The sequence below is a fragment of the Cyprinodon tularosa genome, unplaced genomic scaffold (genome assembly GCF_016077235.1).
Source record: "Cyprinodon tularosa strain WSP-4 unplaced genomic scaffold, ASM1607723v1 ctg370, whole genome shotgun sequence".
Classification (NCBI taxonomy): domain Eukaryota; kingdom Metazoa; phylum Chordata; class Actinopteri; order Cyprinodontiformes; family Cyprinodontidae; genus Cyprinodon; species Cyprinodon tularosa.
The window spans coordinates 230,539-250,636 of NW_024039086.1; the positions used below are offsets into that span (position 1 = coordinate 230,539).

The 20,098-nt window shown below is 41.8% G+C and overlaps 1 protein-coding gene across 1 annotated transcript in view; it reads right to left on the minus strand.

Moving 5' to 3' along the window:
* rev3l (REV3 like, DNA directed polymerase zeta catalytic subunit) overlaps positions 1 to 20,098 on the minus strand; it is a 94,795-nt gene that overhangs the window by 54,307 nt on the left and 20,390 nt on the right. The window contains exons 2-6 of the mRNA XM_038296500.1: positions 7,899 to 8,088; positions 7,740 to 7,814; positions 4,190 to 4,350; positions 354 to 495; positions 176 to 270 (exon numbers count right to left, since the gene is read on the minus strand). Coding sequence (XP_038152428.1) covers positions 176 to 270; positions 354 to 495; positions 4,190 to 4,350; positions 7,740 to 7,814; positions 7,899 to 8,088 — 663 coding nt within the window. The remainder of the gene's footprint in view (positions 1 to 175; positions 271 to 353; positions 496 to 4,189; positions 4,351 to 7,739; positions 7,815 to 7,898; positions 8,089 to 20,098) is intronic.

Consider the following 20,098-nt stretch of genomic DNA (forward strand, 5'->3'; position numbering starts at 1 on the left):
TTTTGCTACTGACCTCATCTGTTTATGTAGATTACTTCTGTGTTTGTGTGCCAGAATTGACCATTAGTGGTCTTCAGGGGGTTTGTAACATTCACCCTCCGATCAACTCCCTCATCTCCGCTAATCTCTACTCTGTGACCAAACCTGAGGAGGAAAAACATCTCACTGCACCTACTTTCAATGTCGAGGCGGTTAAGGATGTCGACAGCCACAGCATCCACCTCCAGCTCACAGGTGCTCTGCCTCTCCACGTTCTCCAGGACTAAAGAGCTGCAAGCACATCACTGTTATTACCTCATTAGCCAGCAGGGGTCCAACTCAGACGGAGGTCTGAGCAGAGGGGGGGAACCTACCAGGGTAGAGCGCTCTCCTCCCAGCGGACGAAGGTGCCTGCGAGGCTGCTGTCGTTCAGCCTGGTGGAACAGGGGATCTTCCAGGGACTGATGCTGGGATGAGAGCTGGAAGATGATGGATCCGCCTCTGGAGCTGCTCCGTCTGGAACAGAGACACACGTCCAGTCTGAAACATTCATACAATAAGGTGGAATATTTCTGCTTTTGTGGTCACATCTAATACCCTCATATACAAATTCACACAGAATGTGCTCTATGAACATTTTTTAGTGGAATGTCTAAAATGAAGTCCAGAACACATTAAAGATTTCAGTCTGAAACCGACTCTGCCTTTAATCCCCTTGATCCTAGATTAACAAGTTGCTCCAACGTTCACGCTGTAGCAGGGGCGGAGCAGGTGGAGCCAATATTTGGGTGTTAGGGTCTTTGTTGCATAGAGCATTAGAGTCATCCTATTGATTTCAATTGCATAGCAGTGGACGGATCATTAGAACCTGCTTTTATTAAAAGTCTGCAGCACTGGGTCAGAGCTCCATTAAATGACAAGAGTTGGAGAGAGATAAAGTTGATCAAACAAACTGGGCTTCAGGGGTTTAATCTCCGTGCAGGAAGCTGGTTAGGAGATTTATCCAATAAAGCATCTGAAAAGCTTCAACCTGTTCAGCCCGGATGGTTTCAGAGGAAACTTCAGGAAAAACTGCACAACCATCAGGTCCAAAGGAAACGCTAAATTAAAAACCATTGCTCAACTGTTACTATATCAGATTTATCTGCGATTAAACAAAGAAAGAATCTTTTTTTTTTAGCGGTGAGCCTTTATCGACGTTAACATGCTGCGTTAATGATGCTTATCAGGCGGCAAACAAAATATCGCCCTTAATCTATTCTCAAAGTTGGGTTGGGAGGTGGGTCTAATGCGATGACCTATAGCAGGGGTAACCAATTAACAATCAGCGGTGCCTGAATACAGAAACTCATCAACCAGTAAAGGTCCAAAGACATTTTCAATTATAATCCTTTACTTTAAACAGAATTTAACACTGAAATAAAATGAGGTTTTTATTCATCCACTATTCATACATTGAATTTTCAATAAAAAAAAAATTCTATTTTAAATCTAAAGTGTTTTTTTTAAAAGTATTGTTCAGTTTAGTATATAGACTATGTCCTGACTCACATATATCTATATGTGAATATCTGCGTAAACTGCGACACGCATGCAGACGACCCGGTTTCAGCCTTTAGAAACGACACTGTCAAGGAACGCTATGGACAGAGGAAACATGCAAGAGGAGGAGAGTTTAGTGTCGGAGGTCGTGGAGGAGTCTCCTCTGTCATACATTTTATTTAGAGGAGGAAAGCGGGGACGAAGATGTTGTGGAAGAGGACGCCAGGGCGGCAGAAGCTTGGTTTGGTGTAGAAGGCTTCCAGCCGTACATGTTTGAGCCCTTGCCTCGCAACGCTGCCAGTTCTGTTAGCTCTACGCCTGCTGAAGACACAGACGTCCATCCCCGTGAACACTGGGACGGAACTCAATGGGAAAGGAAAGGATTCTGATTTCAATCGTTGCGTATATTAGCTGCAACATATGAATCAAGATGCTATGAGTGAAAAAATGTGATTGACAGATGACCGTTGATATATGATTGGCTGAATTTAGGTGTTCAGGCTGATATATAACTAACTGACCTGCAGAAGATAATGAAAACAACCCACAGATTTTAAGACAGGATCTTTTTTTTAATAGAAATTTTCTGAATTTTTGGGAAATATTGTCTGATAAAGAGTACATCTATATACATGTTTAAGCCAGAATGATTTGACATTTAAATATGACCTCTCTACGACTTTAACAAAGACCAACACAGATTAAATTAGATCCAGGATCTTTTCCACAACAACAGCAACACCAGGAGGATGTGGAAAGGCATTCAGATGATCACAGACTACAACAACAACTTTTTAACAGCTCGCTGGATCAATCCATAGTGCCAGCATGCTTCAAGTCTGCCTCCATTATTCCGGTACCAAAGAAGCCTCAGGTCACCTCACTCAATGATTACCGGCCTGTCGCACTGATTCCAATCATGATGAAGTGCTTCCAAAGGATGGGTAAAGAACACATCGTCTCCAGTCTGCCGCCAACATTCCACCCGTTCCAGTTCGCCTACCGACAGAACTGCTCCACTGAGGACGCCGTCTCTGCTGCTCTCCAACTGAGCCTGGCACACCTGGAGGTGAAGAAAACACGGACGCGCGGATGCTGTTCCTGGACTTCAGTTCAGCTTTCAACACCATCATCCCACAGCATCTGATGGGCAAACTGGAACAGCTGGGATTCAATACACCCCTCTGCTATTGGCTGCTAGACTTCCTCACCAACAGACCTCAGTCAGTCCGGGTCGGACAGAACACCTCTGATGTCATCATCCTAAGCACAAGCTCCCCTCAGGGCTGCGTCCTGAGCCCCCTGCTGTTCACCCTGATGACAAATTACTGTGTCCCCAGGTTCACCACCAATCACATGGTGAAGTTTGCAGATGACACCACAGTGGTGGGCCTCATCAGAGACGATAACAACCAGGACTACAGAGAGAAGGTGGAGCAGCTGGTGGTGCAGAGATAACAGCCTGATCCTGAACGGAGACCAAGGAGATCATCTTGGACTTCAGGAAGAACCGTCCTAACCACGCTCCACTGCTCATCAACAGCTCAGCTGTAGAGGTGATCAACAGCACCAAATTCCTGGGGGTGCACATCAGAGACACCCTCACCTGGACTGGAAACACCACCTCACTGGTCAAAAGGGCACAGAAGCGCTTGGACGTCTTGGGGAGGATGAGGAGAGCCCACCTGTTCTTAACAAATTTTTATATTGTTTACACTTGGGGAGGGCTGGATAAAAAAATTGATTTAATCGATTTTGGATCGATTCCTTTACATTTTTGCAAAATCGATGTTTAGGGAATGAGATCGATTAGTTTTATAGTGACGCACGTTCACATTCAAATGCCGACCCAAGTAACACACCGCTCAGCAAGCTGTCCCGACTGAAGTCTGATATCTGGAACCATGTTGGGTTTAAAACGATTAAAGATAATGTGCTGGATATGTGACATTAAGGTGGCTTCCCTCTACACTGATGATTAGTGGCGCGTCGCATCTCGTGCTACAGACCACCACGATGACTTCAAGCCAGACAGCTGCAAATATGGCCAATAGGTTGACAAATGGGGGCTGACCAGCAAACACCCTGTAGTTGTTACAGAGAACCCTGCAAATATGGATTGTGCAGTGGAGATAATGCAGCTCATGCATGTCTGCTTGCTCGAGTGAGGCTTCACTTTTTCACAAACAAGTTTGCACTTCTGAGACAGTTTTGTTCACATCTCAAGTTTAAACTGTCTGATTTACAAGTTTGCACTTTGTGTTTAATGTGACAGGAAAAAGTAAACAGTTGAACCACTTTCATTATAGTAAAAACAAATCGAATCGATTCAGGACTTTGGCGAAAATACCCAGCACTGCACCTGGGTAAACAAAATGACAAAATAAATCTGTCTAAGTCATTAAACTCACCACCTGTAGAGGAGATTTTGGCCGATATCGGCCTGTTTTATTGAATGCGTTGCCCTTTTTTTGTTTAAATAAAGACCACTGTGTAGCATTTGTCATTATTGTGTAATCGTTATTCTATAAACCTATGAATAAAAAGCAATATCACCTCAGGATCTCTGGCAAGTATTGCTGATTATTGGCCGATTCTAGGATTAAATGGATAAGGTTTAAAATTTGGGTGTTTCAATATAATTCGATATAAAGTGAGATGCTCTAACCTTTGTTATGGCTCCTGCGGAACTTCACAGCTCCCATGTTAATCAGGTTCATGCCATACAGGTTATAATCCATGAAGAGCTGCAGGAGGTAGGGGATGTGGCCCTCGTGAGGCTGGTAGCTCTTGTTCATCACTGCTCCACTCTGTAAAAGCTCACACACTCTGGGAAAAAAAGAAGAGAAATTATTTATTTAGCAGTGTGGGAAATATTTAATCTCCTTCTATCAATCCCAAAACAGAAATTAGGCTTTTTGAAACGTCCTTGATAGAAAACAATGACTAAGTCCTTGAAAAAGGTGTCGGTTTAACATGTTGAAGATGGATCTGAAGATCTGGTGAGACTAAACGGATGATGGATGAGCTTCCGTGCTGCAATGACAACAACTGGCTGCCTGTGTTTATTTTAGATGCTGGTTTATTAACTTAAGTTAATGTGGGCCAGAGCGGCCAGTGATGAACTGCCAAAGGAGATTGATGTGTTTCCCATTAAATTAATAATAACGATAACGAATAACGATAGTTAAGTGGGCGACACCTCCTTTCTCTGCAAATCTCACACTTCTAAACTTCCACCATAAAACAGGCGAATTCATACGAAGACGTAAACTCTGGAATGTTGCCTTATTTCTGGCCCGTACTTTTGTCATGCACTGAAATTGACATGCAGACCAGCTCGCTGGTGTTGACTGCTGGGCCACTGACTCGACCAGACCTCAGCAGAGAGCCATGAGCCGCCGGTCCTCAGGCGGGGCCGGTAACAGACATCTCACGGTGGCTGCACTGTAGTCGACCAAAATCCCAGAATATTTAGAAATTCCCCCGCACATTTTTTAAGCTATGAAAAGTAAGACATGTCCAGGAAAAAGAGGACGTCTAGTCACCTTACCATATCAACAATTTGATGTTTCAGTGAGTGAGTGCTTGTTGCTATGATGAGTCTTTGCTCAGCAGCTTCGCTCGTTGTAAACCAACCAATCAGCGCACAGCTCATCTAAATATTCCTGATTATACCATAAAAGGAAGAAAACCTGTCGTTACATTCTAGGGCTTGCCATTTTCAGCCCAACTAATGTTACACACCCCATTCAGAGACCTTTAGGACAAGCAGCAAGTACCCTATAGAATCATTCTATGACCCCTTTTAATGTAAATTGTCTTGTTCCATTGGCAAAGTACCTCCTCAATTCAAGACAAAATGCACCTATTCTAAGAAAAAATAACTTATTTAGATTTACATTTTTTGCAGTGTAACTGAGGGAAGGAGGTTGTTCCCCAGAATCTGGCTATACTTGGCCCCGGTCATCCTCTCCTTAATACAGTGCAGTCCATCTGTCCCATGTGCATAAAAACACCCTCCAAGCATGATGCTACCACAGTAGGGATAGTGTTTTTGGGATGGTACTGATCATTCTTCTTCCTCCAAACAGGGTTAGTGGAATTCTGACCAAAAAGTTCTATTTTGGTCTCATCTGGCCACATGACGTTCCCCCATGACTCCTCTGGATCATCCAGATGGTTATTGGCAAATTGAGGACATACCTAGTTTAAGCAAGGGAACCTTCCTGTGCCATGAATGATTTCAAACCATGAGGGTATTAGTGTATTACCAACAGTAACCATGGAAACGGTGGTCCAAGCTCTTTTCATCTTTGACCAGCTCTGGGCTGATTTCTCACCTTTCTTAGGATCACTGAGACCCCACCAGGGGAGTTCTTGCATGGAGCCTCAGTCTGAGAGAGATTGACAGTAATGTTTAGCTTCTTCCTTTTTCTAATGATTGCTCCAACAGTCGACCTTTTTTCACCAAGCTGCTTGGTAATTTCCCTGTAGCCCTTTCCAGCCTTGTGGAGGTCTACAGTTCTGTGTCTACGTAGTATCTTTGGCCAGCTCTTTGGTCTTGGCCATGTTAGTAGTTGGATTCTTACTGTTTGTATGGGGTGGACAGGTATGTTTATGCAGCCAACGACCTCAAACAGGTGCATCTAATTATGGATAATAAATGGAAGTGGACATTTTGAAGACAGAGTAACAGGTCTTTGAGGGTCAGAATTCTAACTGATAAACTGATGTTCAAATACTTATTTGCAGCTGGATCATATAAATAAGTAGTGTGATTTCTGAATTTTTGTTTAGATCATGTCTCTCACAGTGGAGATACACCTACAATGACAATTTCAGAGCCCTCCATGATTTCTAAGTGGGAGAAGTCGCAAAATAGTAGGGTGCTAAATATTTGCTTCACTATAATTTAGCTATGTCCATTCTGCGCATCCGCCATCAGCTCATTTGTGCACCCAGATATACATCCAGGTCGCACACGATTTTATTTTGTTAAAAACAAAATCGTGTGCAAATAATGTTAAATAATGTTTTTCCCTTCTCATATTTTGTAAACGTACTAAACTATAATGTGTTAAAGGTTAATAATGTATTTCCTGAGAAAATAAATGCCTTAAAATCATTTCTTTAATCACTCTGTGCTGCCCGATCTCCTACGCTACTTCCGGTGCCTAATTTTTTTTAACTTTGGATTTTAACATAAATCTAATCTTTTTGAGTTTTATGTTTTCTTTTTGTGTTAATATTATGCTATATAGTGCGTAACTTAAAGAAAAAAACAACTAAAATGCAGATAAACATGGTTTAATCAGATTTAGCCGGGCTGCTCTGAGCATGTCCCATGATGACGTCAGAGATACAATTTAACCAAGAAAATGTAAAAAGCATCAAAATTGTCTCACAAAGGTAATAAAACATTATTTAAAGATGAGTATTAGTGTTTTTTAGTGAGTTAAGGATAAAAATAAGTAATTTTAGTACCATAATTACTTTATTTATGGACACCCGGTTGTATATACATGCGCAGGATGGATCGTGCTTCCGGGACGGATCGGGTAGTGATAATGTCTGGTAGACCGCAGGCTCCATGTTTACATTCAACCTTCATACTGGTGATAATGGTGCTGAATGACCTGCTCATCTTAATCTAAAACAAACACCTTCAACTTATTCATGAAATCAGTTTGACCTTTTGTTCCAGAAATACTGCGTTCATGGTGGCACTATTATGCTGAAATATGATTAGGTGTAAAAAAAAAAAAAAAGCTGGTGATGATCCAATCCAGCTGACATGGAGGCCTGATCTGTCTGGAAATAACTTTTTCTCATTAGATAACCTGAAAGGCATTGGAATAACAGCTCCCTTCAATGTCTTTGTTTGTGTGGGAAATATCAGGACCTGTAGTGTAAAGAGCCATAAATGTTCATCATAAAGTTATCGATTAACAAATTCCTTTGAATTATGTAAATTGATTTCAATGATCGACTAACAAAATTGTAAAATTTTGTTAGAAAACTTGAGTTTTTTTCACTTATTTATTTCTGGTTAGCAAAGTAATTATTTCCTTTCATATGCACACCTGCGGACACTCAGAAATGGATTTTAGTTCAGGGAGCCGACGGAGTCCTGCCTGAGTCGTTAGGGATTTAATAGCTTTAGACAACAGAAACCCCCAGTTTCATTAGTCTGCATTGATCAGTGTTAGCCTCACCTTTTCACTATCTGAGGATTGTACAAGTAGATCTTCATAAAGTGCTTCTCTTTGGCGTGAAAACCATAGAAAGGCCTGGGAGGAAAATAAACAGACACGGTGAATAGGAGTGAAACTGTTTGCAGTCGGTGCTGAGAGCAGCTGATGAGAGACACCTACATGCCAGAGACCAGCACCACCTTGAAGACATGCTGGGTGCTGGCGGCGGGGTTTCCCATGGCAACGTTGAGGGCCCTGTCGATGCTGAAGGCCACCTGCCGCATGTAGCGCTCTGGCTGCTGTGTGCAGCCATCGTACGGCACATAGATGTAGGGGAACACGCCATGGAGGTGGAGACACGTCTTCTGACCTGGAACACAAGAGCATCACATCAGGGGTTGTTTCTAAAGACAAAACTAAAAATAAAAACACAGCTTTTAAGCTAAAATTAGTAGCCAGAGTTGGTCCAAAGCATTCATCCAAGTTGCAGTGGTTTTTATAGGGGTGGCCAGGTAGGGGCCATTGTGCGCCGTGTTTTATCTGTTGGTTGTTCCACATGCCAGACTTTGTGACATGCTCACCTAGCACCATTGTGAATGGTGCTCTCCATGTTTCTAGTTAGCTTCCGTTAGCTTCCGTTGTTACAAGTAGAGGACAGCCTCACTAGAAAGAAAACAGTCCAGAGGATATTTGACAGATTTGGTCACACAATGGCAGAAGACCAGGCGGGATGGTCTGAAGGAGAAACACTCACTAAAGAGTGACTTTGAAGTAGGGGTGGGCGATATATCGAATATACTCGATGTATCTTGAGTTTCCCCCGTGGCGATAGTTAAAATTACTATCTCCGCCATCGAGTACGAATTTGCATGACTACATTAAGTCGTCTGCATCTATTTCACTGAGTTTTATTTTTCCCACACACTTTGAAAGCATCATAAACCCCTCCTCTAGACATGATTATTTTCTTGCACACTACAGAAACTGGCGAACAAAATCTGTTGACAGCAGGTGTTTCAGCTGAGCGGTGGTTTGGATTTCATTGCGAGGACGTCGAACAAAAGGCGCTAATTTGTAAGACGTGCCTCAAAAACTATTGCTGCAAAAGGTAGCAGTGCAAATTTATTCCACCACCCTCTGCTGCTAAATGAAGAATGTTGTAAACTCTGCGTCACCAATTTAAACGTTAAATGAACCAGCTGTGAAGCCGATGGCCTCGTCGTTTGAAAAAGCGAGCCCATATGGGAGAAAAAGGAAGAGATGGAGGGAATTCACAGACGCTATTTATTACGTTATTTAAATGTCTTTTAGATGCTCTAATACCTGTGATGTGATGCGATATTGTTCAGAGGTTTGCAGGCGTTTTCTAAACTTGGCAATGTTCACAATTGTACAACTTTTTGTGCTTCTTTAAAATTCCCAGCATGTAAATATGTCGGAGATGCTTTTATAATGCTCTAATTGTTGGACAGTATCTCCACGTTTATTTTGTAATTTGAGGTCAATTTTTCTTTTACATTCTAATTTTTTTTAAATTATTATTATCCACAAAAGGGCCTTTTTTTAATTAGCATTTTAGTCAGTATTCTGTGTTTTTGCTTGGTTCCCTGTTTGGTTGCTGGGATCTTACAAAAGGTCTAATACTGACACCAAAAGACATCATGTGGCAGAAAAGCTTTGAGCTGGTTAAAATAAAATGTTTTAAATTTCAAACCAAAAGTTTAAATGAGTATATCCATTGTTTTTGAAGGTAATTTAAACATATCGAGATATATATATATTGTGTATCGCGATATAGCCCAAATATATTGTGATATTAGATTTTCTTTATCACCGAGCCCTACTTGGAAGTGTCTTACTATACCTTTAATTAATAATAGTTCTGTCTATTATCAATAAATAAACAACATTAAACAGGTTTAGTTATTATTTATCTTTAATTACATACCTGACTCCTAGGAAGGGTGCAAAGACACATCTTTGCTTTCTCCCCATAAAACTAGCTTTGAAAAGAGCATACATTCTGTAATTGTCATCTTTAATGTTAGTAAGTTGATGTAGATGTTTAATTACTGTATTACTGTTGATATTTGATGGCTTAATACACTAACAACTACAATGTAATCAATCACAACAGTTCATTTGAAACTCTCACTGCTGCCATCCTCTGGTTTAGAAGGAAACTGTTTGTTTAGGTGTTGAATTATGGGACAAAACATTAACTTGTAGGGGTGGACATGGCCCCCTATTTAGAGAAAGCCAATTAACCTTATAATCATGTTTTTGGACTGTGGGAGGAAGCCGGAGTACCCAGAGAGAGCCCACGCATGCTCAGGGAGAACATGCTAACTTTACTGCAAGGCAACAGTGCTCCACCAGGCAGCCCTAAATTATGTGTATTTTGTTTTTATTCTGTTAGCATGTATTCAACTAGCATCTGTGAAAAATATTTTTCACATAATTTTTCCTGATGGCATCAAAAATGCTATGAAATATTTTCAGCAGCATTTTTCCACAGGTCATTTTCTGTGTATGCTGTCCTGCTAAGGGGTTCGACCTGCTGTCATTTCATCATTTAGTTTGAAATCTAATTATAAGACAGAAGAAAAGTTTTCACAACTTGGATATTTCTGATAGTGACTAATTATAAATATGATTGAAATATATTTTTTTCCTCAACAGAAGGAGACTGACTCAACATTAGCATAACTGATATCTAAAGGAATGTAGAAAAAGGAATATCCAAGGGAAAAGACAGACAGGAAGAGGCAGAACAGAGCCAGACGGACCTGAGTCCAGACTTGTCTGCACATGTTCAGGAACTACTCCCCACAGCAACATATATCCACTAAATCCTCTTCCTACTGAAATCCTCATTAGAATTTACCTTTCTTTAATGGCTACCAGTCTGCATGATCAACTTAAAAGAAAAGATGACAACTGTCACCACAAATACATGCTGTGAAACCTAAAAGCAGATCCACAGAACAAGTCAGGCATCCATATCTGAGCTTTAATGCGTGTAATGTTTCAGTTCCTTTAATAAAAATATCTGTTATAAGTAAAGAAGAGAAGACAGAGTGCATTAGTCTGTCTGGGGGTCTGCTAAACTCCTCCTGGAGTCACACAAAGGCTGGCACAGCGGCACACGTGTCTGTCTTCCGCCGAGTCCAATAGAAGCTGCTCTTTGCCACCATCTCTCTCTCTCTCTCCCTCACAAGCAGCCAATAGCAGCTTCTGCTGGAGTTGCTAGGCAACAGCACCAGTAATGCAAAAGCCCTTGACGGACAGCGGGAGAGATAAACAAGGGATTCTTTCCATCCAGCTGGTCAGGCGGCAAAATGAGAGGTGAAGAAGTAGAAGGAGTGTGAGAGCAGAGACAAAGTGAAAGTGAAAATAAGGATTTCTGCATGAATGGGGGAAAAATTAGGCAACAGGAGAGAAGATGGGGAGAATGACATGAGAGCTCAGCGAGCGCAATTAGGAGGGTGTGTGGGTGTGGGTTTTACATTGGAAAGATGTTCCTAAACGAGTAGAGTTAAAACAAGGAAGGAATGGACTGGAAAGGTTCTCGTCTTTCTGAAAGAAAAATACAAAACAACACTTGCTGCTTTGAGCAGGCTTGATTGTCTGAGAGGATTCACACCCTAACCTAACCATCGCTGACTAACTGTAGTGCCCATTAAGGGACATGTATGAGTTCAAACACCCTTTGTTTGCCAACATTACGAGGACTACTACAATAATGAAACAGGCCACTGATCCAAAGATAAAACAGCGACAGATCCTCTGGTTTGGTTTCAGTGGAATAAATTTCAAAAATACAGTCTTAATCTCAGAGGAGAGGTAAAAAAATAAAAATAACCTAAACCATCTAACAAGCCTCTGGGTGAGGCAATTCTTGTTCAATCTTGCTCTGGGTTTTCATCCATTTTTTTTTAGATTTGAATCATGCTTCTTAAAAATCACCTCTAGAGCAGAGGTCTTGAAGTTAGGGGTAGTGTTTCCAGGGTTGTCCCCTTTGGAGAAGCCTACCTACTAGTTGCGGGTATCTGTTTTCCCCTAAGCGCTGTCTGAGAAGAGCGATGGCTAAAGGGCAGATTATACTTCTGCAACCACACACATCAAATGTCGCTTGGGTCTGGTCGCGAATCAGTTTTGCTGGTATGCTTCTGCACCGTTTGTCTGGAATTCCTAGGGACGCACAGCAGTTTCCTGCCAAAGCGCAAGGGGGACCTATTCGAGAACTCGCGAGAACTTTGGCGGCGCCGGCGGGACTGTTTATCTTCCAAAACAAAGATGGCGCGTCTGCAAGACATTGCGTCAAGGAGATGGATCTAGAGTTGCTAGACAGGTTCTGTTAATGGAGTTGGCAAAAAGACCGATTAACCTTTCGTCATAGTTGTCCACTGTAGTTGTTCCTTGGTTTTTAAAAATGTCGCGCCCTGGCACCGAATCGAGGAGGAAGACCACACAGACAGCTGAAAGACATACCAAGGACCAATCACAACTGCTTTTTGTCTGCGCACTTCCGCTTGAGGTCTGTGTGGCTTTGCGACCCACCAACGCCTAGTCAGGATTTTTTTAGACAGATTTGACGGTTGCAGAGGCTATGCGTCAGAAGCATAAATTGGCCTTAACCTCTTATGGCAGTCGGAGTAGAGTGGTGGCTAACCCCTTTTGGCAGTCGGAGTAGAGTGGTGGCTAACCCCTTTTGGCAGTCGGAGTAGAGTGGTGGCTAACCCCTTTTGGCAGTCGGAGTATAGTGGTGGCTAACCCCTTATGGCAGTCGGTGTAGACTGGTGGCTAAACCCTTATGGCAGTCGGTGTAGACTGGTGGCTAAACCCTTATGGCAGTTGGTGTAGACTGGTGGCTAAACCATTAGGACAGTTGGTGTAGACTGGTGGCTAAACCCTTGGGGCAGTCGGAGTAGAGTGGTGGCTAACCCCTAAGGGCAGTCGGTGTAGAGTGGTGGCTAACCCCTTATGGCAGTCGGTGTAGACTAGGGATGGGGATCGAAACCCGGTTCCATCAAGGACCCGGTTCCACTTTTTTCAAAACCCGAAAATCAATAACGTTTGGGCTTATCGATACCACTATCGAGTCTGGTCGTGTTTTTTTTTTTCTCCCGGAGGTCCTGTAACATAATTGTGTGTCCCTCGAGTCGCGTCACAGCATTTAAATCTAATCAATCCAATCACTGCAGCATGTCCACCAATGTTTTGGAATGAAATTGTAAGCAAACAGATATTAAAAGTAAAACAAGTGAAGTCTGGCACCTAACTTTGCTCGCGACTCGAGAATGGCTGAACGGAAAAGACTCCTCCTCCTCCTGCGGCTGCCGCCGTTCCACAGCCGTCCCGTCTTCATCATCCACTCAGAGTACCACTGGTAAGCGCTCACACAGACTTTGTAGCTTGTCCGGTCAGTTAAAAATAGTAATTGTGAAATCCGTGTTGTAATCTGCAGCATACAAGCTAGTTAGCTTGAAAAGTAAATAAAGTATCAGACGTGCTGCGTGATGATGTGTTCAGATTGGCTCAGTAAAACGACAATTAGGTTATCATGATGCATTCAAGTATAACGTAAAGAAAACGGGAAATTTTGTTTTTGGCGAGAAACATGAGTAATACAGTTGTATATTGCTCTATATATAATTAAACTACTGATGCCAACATTTATTAAAAATTACATTTAATTTAAAATACAATTATTTATTTGTTAAATATTTTCCTAATCACTAAAAACATGAGGAAAAGTGACAGTAGACAATACATTAACCAACAATTGTGAAAATATATTCTAGTTAGTTTTATGTCATTTCGAAGTGGCCTATTACATTAGCCATGTTTATTGAAGGCTAGAAACGTTTTTGTTATGCTCACTTGTTAAGCAATAAAAGCAATACCAGTTCTGTTAAAAAAAATTTGTTGCATCGTCTTTCCACCAAATAACAGAAAAGTATCGATAGTGGTATCGATAACGACTCGGATCGATAAGGAGTATCGATAAAGGTATCGATATCAATAAATATTAACGATCCCCATCCCTAGTGTAGACTGGTGGCTAAACTTTTAGGGCAGTTGGAGTAGAGTGGTGGTTAACCCCTTATGGCAGTCGGTGTATAGTGGTGGCTAACCCCTTAGGGCAGTCTGTGTATAGTAGTGGCTAACCCCTTATGGCATTTGTTGTAGAGTGATGGCTAAACCCTTATGGCAGTCGGAGTGGAGTGGTGGCTAACCCCTTAGGGCAGTCAGGGTAGAGTGGTGGCTAAACCCTTATGGCAGTCGGAGCAGAGTGGTGGCTAACCCCTTAGGGCAGTCGGTGTAGACAGGTGGCTAACCCCTAAGGACAGTTGGTGGCTCACCAGTTCAGGTAGTTAATCTAGTACTGTGGCTAACCAATTCCGTAAACATGGCTACTTTGCAATATTGATTGATTGAGTGACTCTACATGTTATTGTTGTACAAGTACTTGAGAATTGCATCATACGTATTAACAGCAGTTATTCTTGATTTATTAAGTTGTTCATCCTCAGGTGGAAATTAGTTGTAAAACCTTTTAGGCTTTACATGTTTCTTGTCAGCATGGTATGACAAGGCAGGGGAAACAGATGATGATAACATAGGAGAATGCAACTTTGTTGTTGAGAATGCAATGTCTCTACAACAAAGAATATCTGCAGCTCTCCCAGAAAAGGCAACCTTGGGTAGTACGGTCTGACGGGATACAGCTTTACTTGTTGGTTTTCAGATCTAATGCAATTATTCCTTCAGCTAACATAACACCTTACAGTATATATAGGGCTGGGCGATATAGAAAAAAAGCTTATCGATAAAAAAAATGCATATTGATCGATATCGATAATTATTGAAAAGATTTGAAACCATATTTTATGTGCAGCTTTGCCTGGACATTTTATGATATTGCTAAATGATTTAATTTTAACAAAGAACACAAACACAGACTTCCAATTAAATCTTTATATAACCAACTTTTTTAACCATAACAGAATTGTTTTAAAGAAAAATAACTTAAGAGACCTGGGTTATGTTATTAAATACTGACAAAGAATAAACTAAAGTGACCAGAAAAGTGACCAAAAATAAATATAACAAATAAATAAATGGTTGTGTTATCAGACTTCGTTTTCACTGGTTCCCTACACATTTTACAGATGACTGTGGTTTGTTTTTTGTCCGACTTGCCGTAACCGAAATACTGCCAAACCGGCGAACTACAAAAACCCTTCTTTGGAACAATTTCCTCCGCCTCTCCTTGCTGCGACATCTTCATGTGCTCTGTGTTGTGGTTTGAGAGGGCGGCGCTTGGTGACGCCGTGCCTGGGTCCACGATTGTGATTGGTTGGGAGGAAGTAGTGACTAGCATAAACCTACATGATAGGCTACAATGAGAAGGAAGGAAAACTGCATTTTTTTATCGAACTTTTATCGACTCTCTTTTTTTCTATTGCGCCACACGTCGATCGATCAATATATATCGTTATTGAATTATCGCCCAGCCCTAAGTATATATAATAGTATCCGATTGCTGTCTATCATCTACCCTAAACAAAACATGCCTACACCTAAACCCACAGGCGGACACAAAGTAAACCAAAGCCCAGAGCTTGTCAATGAAATTTGAAAAAGTTGGAACCAGTAAATGCTACCCAGTAAATGTATGAATGTAGTTCCTGGAAGACAGAAATGGTCATCCAGCTTCACAACAGCAGCCAATCAATAGCCTCCATCAGATTGTAGCAGCTCTGGTAGCAACATGTCTAAAGCATTCCCTTTACTAAATTAAGTCAGTGGGGTTTGCAGATGTGTTTCCATCTCATCCCAAGGTCCCTCCGTTTGATTAAAACAAAGACGTCATGCAGCACAGTGCCCAAACTATCATACTGGAACTAGGGCTTTGTTTAAACTCTCAGAGAGACAGTAAAATATCCGGTCTGAGGAGCTAAACAGCGAGTACGGTTTAAAGGTTTGGTTGTGAGAGCCACTGTGTGTATTGCAGAGGAAGAGAGCGTTAAGAGCGCAATAAGAGGAACAGAGAACGTGACAGCCCTGTAAATCACAGGTTTCCTAATGGATTCACTGCCATCATCTGCTCTCCAAATTAACCGCTGCAGAGCAGAGAGGGGAACAAATATACAGATGAGCCGTCAGCACACAAGGACTGGCCTGCTCTGTTATTAAACAGAGCTGCATTGTGTGATCTCTGTTTAGAGTCAGGCTGAAGCAACCATGGCTCTGATGGGAGCGCTGGCAACGCACTCAAACTCAGCTTCATATGAGCTTATCATCTGTTTTCAATTCACTTAACATCTCTGTTTGTGTCAGTTAAGGACAGGGAAATCAAGCTAGCAAAAACACTAATTCTCCAATCTTTATCCAAGTTGTTATTTTTTTTGTATAAAGGATTGTCTCTTTTTAAACACAGATGCACTTACTGTGAAAAAATAAAAAGATTTTTGTGGTAGCAGCTATAGAACAAAAGAAACACCCAAATTTCTATATTTATTCTTTGATTTTATTAAGGAAAGCAGCGGTGGGTGAAATCAGATGATTTTAAGCCTGTTTTCTAAAGCCAGATCTTATTCTGATCCAATTATGCACCAACCACATACTTTAACAGGTCAAGCTAACGGTAACACACTGTTCAGTTTGCAAGTTATTATCAAAGGAAAAAAACCCAGACCTTACTAATTTTGGTATAGGATATTTGAAAGTAAACCATTTCCTGTTGGATATGTGCAAATTGTTCTGACTGAATATATGAGATATAAGGAACATTTTCTCTGTTTTACCCTTTTATGTTAGAAATACTGCAAGTTTCTAGTTTAGCCAGGGGTCTACAATCTCTAAGGAATAACATGTTTTACATGCTAGCGGCATTAAATGGATGGGGTTAGATACCTCACAAATAAAAAAGTATGTGTCTGAATTTCTAAATATAAATCAGTGAATATGAATAAAGTTACTATTCATATTTTAAAGCTAGGCTTAAAACTTTCATTTTTGATAAAGCTTACAGATTGGCCCAGGTTATGCTAAGCTACAGTTATACTGCTATAGACTTAGGCTGCTGGGGGACATGGGGACCACTTTGCATCAGTTTGCTTCATTTCATCTCTATTCTGTAGTATGTGTTAGTTCAACCCCTGCATTTACAGTAGCAGCCACTGAAAATGGCCCAGTCAAAAGCCAGCAGCCAAATGGCAGCAAAATCCCCTCCAGCTTCCAGCCATTGGCTTTCTCCTGGGCGTGCATATTTTTTACTCCGACTCCACCCTTTCACTGAGGAGATGATGCTTCTCTTTGGATCTTAATGTGAACAAATCATGACAGAAAGAATATTTTAGTACAAAGATTAATGTATGAGTTAGTTAGGTGACTAGGTGTGGTTTTCAAACTACAGAGGCCCTACACTTCCATTAGATGTTAACAGAGGGGATTGTTTTTTCTGTCTTTAGTCTGGACCAGGGGCTGCTCAGTCGCACAGTGGGTAGCACTGCTGCCTTGCAGCAAGAATGTTTGATTCCCGGCCCGGGGTCTTTCTGCATGGAGTTTGCATGTTATCCCTGAGCATGCGTGGGTTCTCTCCGGGTACTCCGGCTTCCTCCCACAGTCTAAAAACATGACAATTTTTTTGCCCTTTTCGGGGCAATTTTCTAGTCGTCCGTTGTCTAGTGTATAAGGGGTAACGAGGGGCGATCAGGCCCAGACGATTCCTGATCGGGAGGTGGTCGGGAGAAAATCAAACATGTTTGTAATTCAGTCGGCCGTCGTAAGGTGGTCATGGGCAAATCACTCAGTGCGCAAACAAGGAGTCTTCTTCTTCTTCTCAAATGAAAACACAGAGGCATGGTGGGGGTGCAATGGGTGAAATGTAGTTATTTCCGTAAAATTGACAGACTGTAGTAGCCACGTTTGCTCAGCCATGTCTTTGTCCAAATACATTGCAGTTTTTTTCTTTTTAGGGCTTTCAGCACAAAATTGCACAAATTGCCAAGACAGCTCGTTTCACTCTAGTGAAAATAATATTCCTCTTCTACTCGTTTGGCTTCCATATAGACGAGTCAGAGTAGCGCCATCTCACTGCGGAGCTGGGTCCCACGTGGTTTTTAGATGTACATTGTGAAAAGGTAGATTGCATCAGAGCGTTGCATAGTCTAAGAACATACATCGTGAGCTGTGAATTCACGACGATTCACACTGTACACTGTGCAACGATTTTAAAAAATCGTACAGTGTATGCCAGCTTTATGTTAATTGGCTTCTCTAAATTCTCCTTAGGTGTGAGTGTGTGTGTTAATGGTTGTTTGTCCATGTTTGTGTCTTTATTGGCGACCTGTCCAGGTTTTACCCCGCCTCTCGCCCGTAGACAGCTGGAGATAGGCACCAGCACCCCTCGTGACCCCAGCTGGGATAAGCGTTATGGAAAATGGATTGTAATTTGTACTCTTATGTTATTGTTGTTTTCTGTTTGTAGAGACGCTCTAAACTACCCTTTGCTTTTCCCCATCTATATTTCTTAAACACCCTCAAAAGAAATTGAGAAATGCTAAGGTCAGAGGATTTATTACCTAGACATAATTCAATAGCGTAGGTTTATTCCCTCCCCTGAGGGATAACCCTAACATCAGTGAATGAGAAACCTAAACCTAAGGTCAGTGGATATGATACGACTTCAATAAATTCCTAAAGAGCCCTCCGTCCTGTGATTTCAGGGCTGACCTGCAGTCTTAACCCCGTACCAGAAGCACACTTCCAGTGTGCTTCTGGTACGGGGTTTAAAAAGGCGGTGTTCTGTCAGATCAGCATACCCATAGTCAAGACGTAAGATTTGCATCTATCTCTTTAGTTATTTAAACTACCTCGACAGGCATGTATCCCTTTAGTCATGGACAAAAAACAATTTAAGGTGAGATCACCATATGCTTAAAAAAACAAAACAAAAAGTAAGTACCGTAATTTTCGGACTATAAGCTGCGACTTTTTCCCCATTTTTCGACCTTGCGGCTTATATAACAATGCGGCTTATCTATGGACTTTTACAGCTAACGGCCACTAGGGTAATACGGTACCTAAATCTATGGATTTTACCATCCACCATGTTGACGTCACATTTGCTTCAACACACAAGTAGCCGCGCGTGCGGGAATGCGGACGTTCTCCGGAAGCAGACTGAGAAAGACGGACATTGTGAGCGCAAGACAATTTGTGTGTTTCCTCTTTATGGAAAACAAACGTTGAAATGCATATGATGCAGGTTAAGTTAAAGGCAGTCAATTTGGCTGTAAACGAAGGAAATAGAACCGCTGCATGTAACCTTGGAATGGTGAGATGTTGGAGGAAGAATTGTCTCAATTCAATTGTGTTGAAATGTTAATAAATAGGAGCTTCCCCAAAAAGTTGCCTCTTTCCCAACAATCCTCTCTGTGCATGAACCGTATGGTAATTAGTTTTTTTTTTGTACATGACTAAAGGAAACATGCCTGTTTAGGTAGTTTAAAGTTTATTTTTCCTACAAAACTAAAGGGATAAACTAAATATACAAACTATAGGGATAAATGGGTATTGACCATGGGTATGTTGGTCTGAGCCCAGTATGCTCATCTGACAGAACAGCAGCACTAAGCCAGCTATTGGGTAATAGGGAAGAAGGATATCCTAAGAGATGGTCATCCAGACATGAAGGAATCCAGGGTGTAGTGAAATGTTTGTGAGTTTTTTCTGTGGATTTAGCAAAGCATCCTTGAAGGACTTGCCTCTACGGGTCAGAAGTGCAACCCCCCAAAGATGAGAAACTACTCGCCGCTCACGATTATGCTTTGATATTAAACAGCTATTCAGAAAAAAAAACAAAAACAAAACAAAAAGAGTTGGTGCCTCAGAGCCAGATCCCCTCCTCTGTACATGACAGAATCAGCTCCACAGCTTCCCTTCACCCCATCTAACCACCATGCCTCAGCCACAGGAACGATGTCCTGCCATCTATCCCAGACATCTCCCTGGCTGAGGACACAGACGGATCGCTGCGCAGCAGAAAGGTTGAAGCTGACCAGATGGTGACTTGGAAAGCGCGCCACGCCAGACTGTCACTTTGCAACACAGGCAGGAATTTATGACTGTTCAAAACATGGGCCCAACGTGGAGCGCTGCCGGTCAGCAACGGCCTGTGATTGTTTTGCTGCTTCTACACGTCCGTCTGCATCTAGATGGAGGCTGCTGGCCGTAAATCTGGGATGAGCTGAATGGAAAAGGGATGGAAAAAAAAACTCAGGGGAAATTAGAGGAAGAGGACCAGGAAATGTTTGCCATCAAAATCAGAGCTTAGATGAAGGCAAATAAAATAATGATTCACCGCA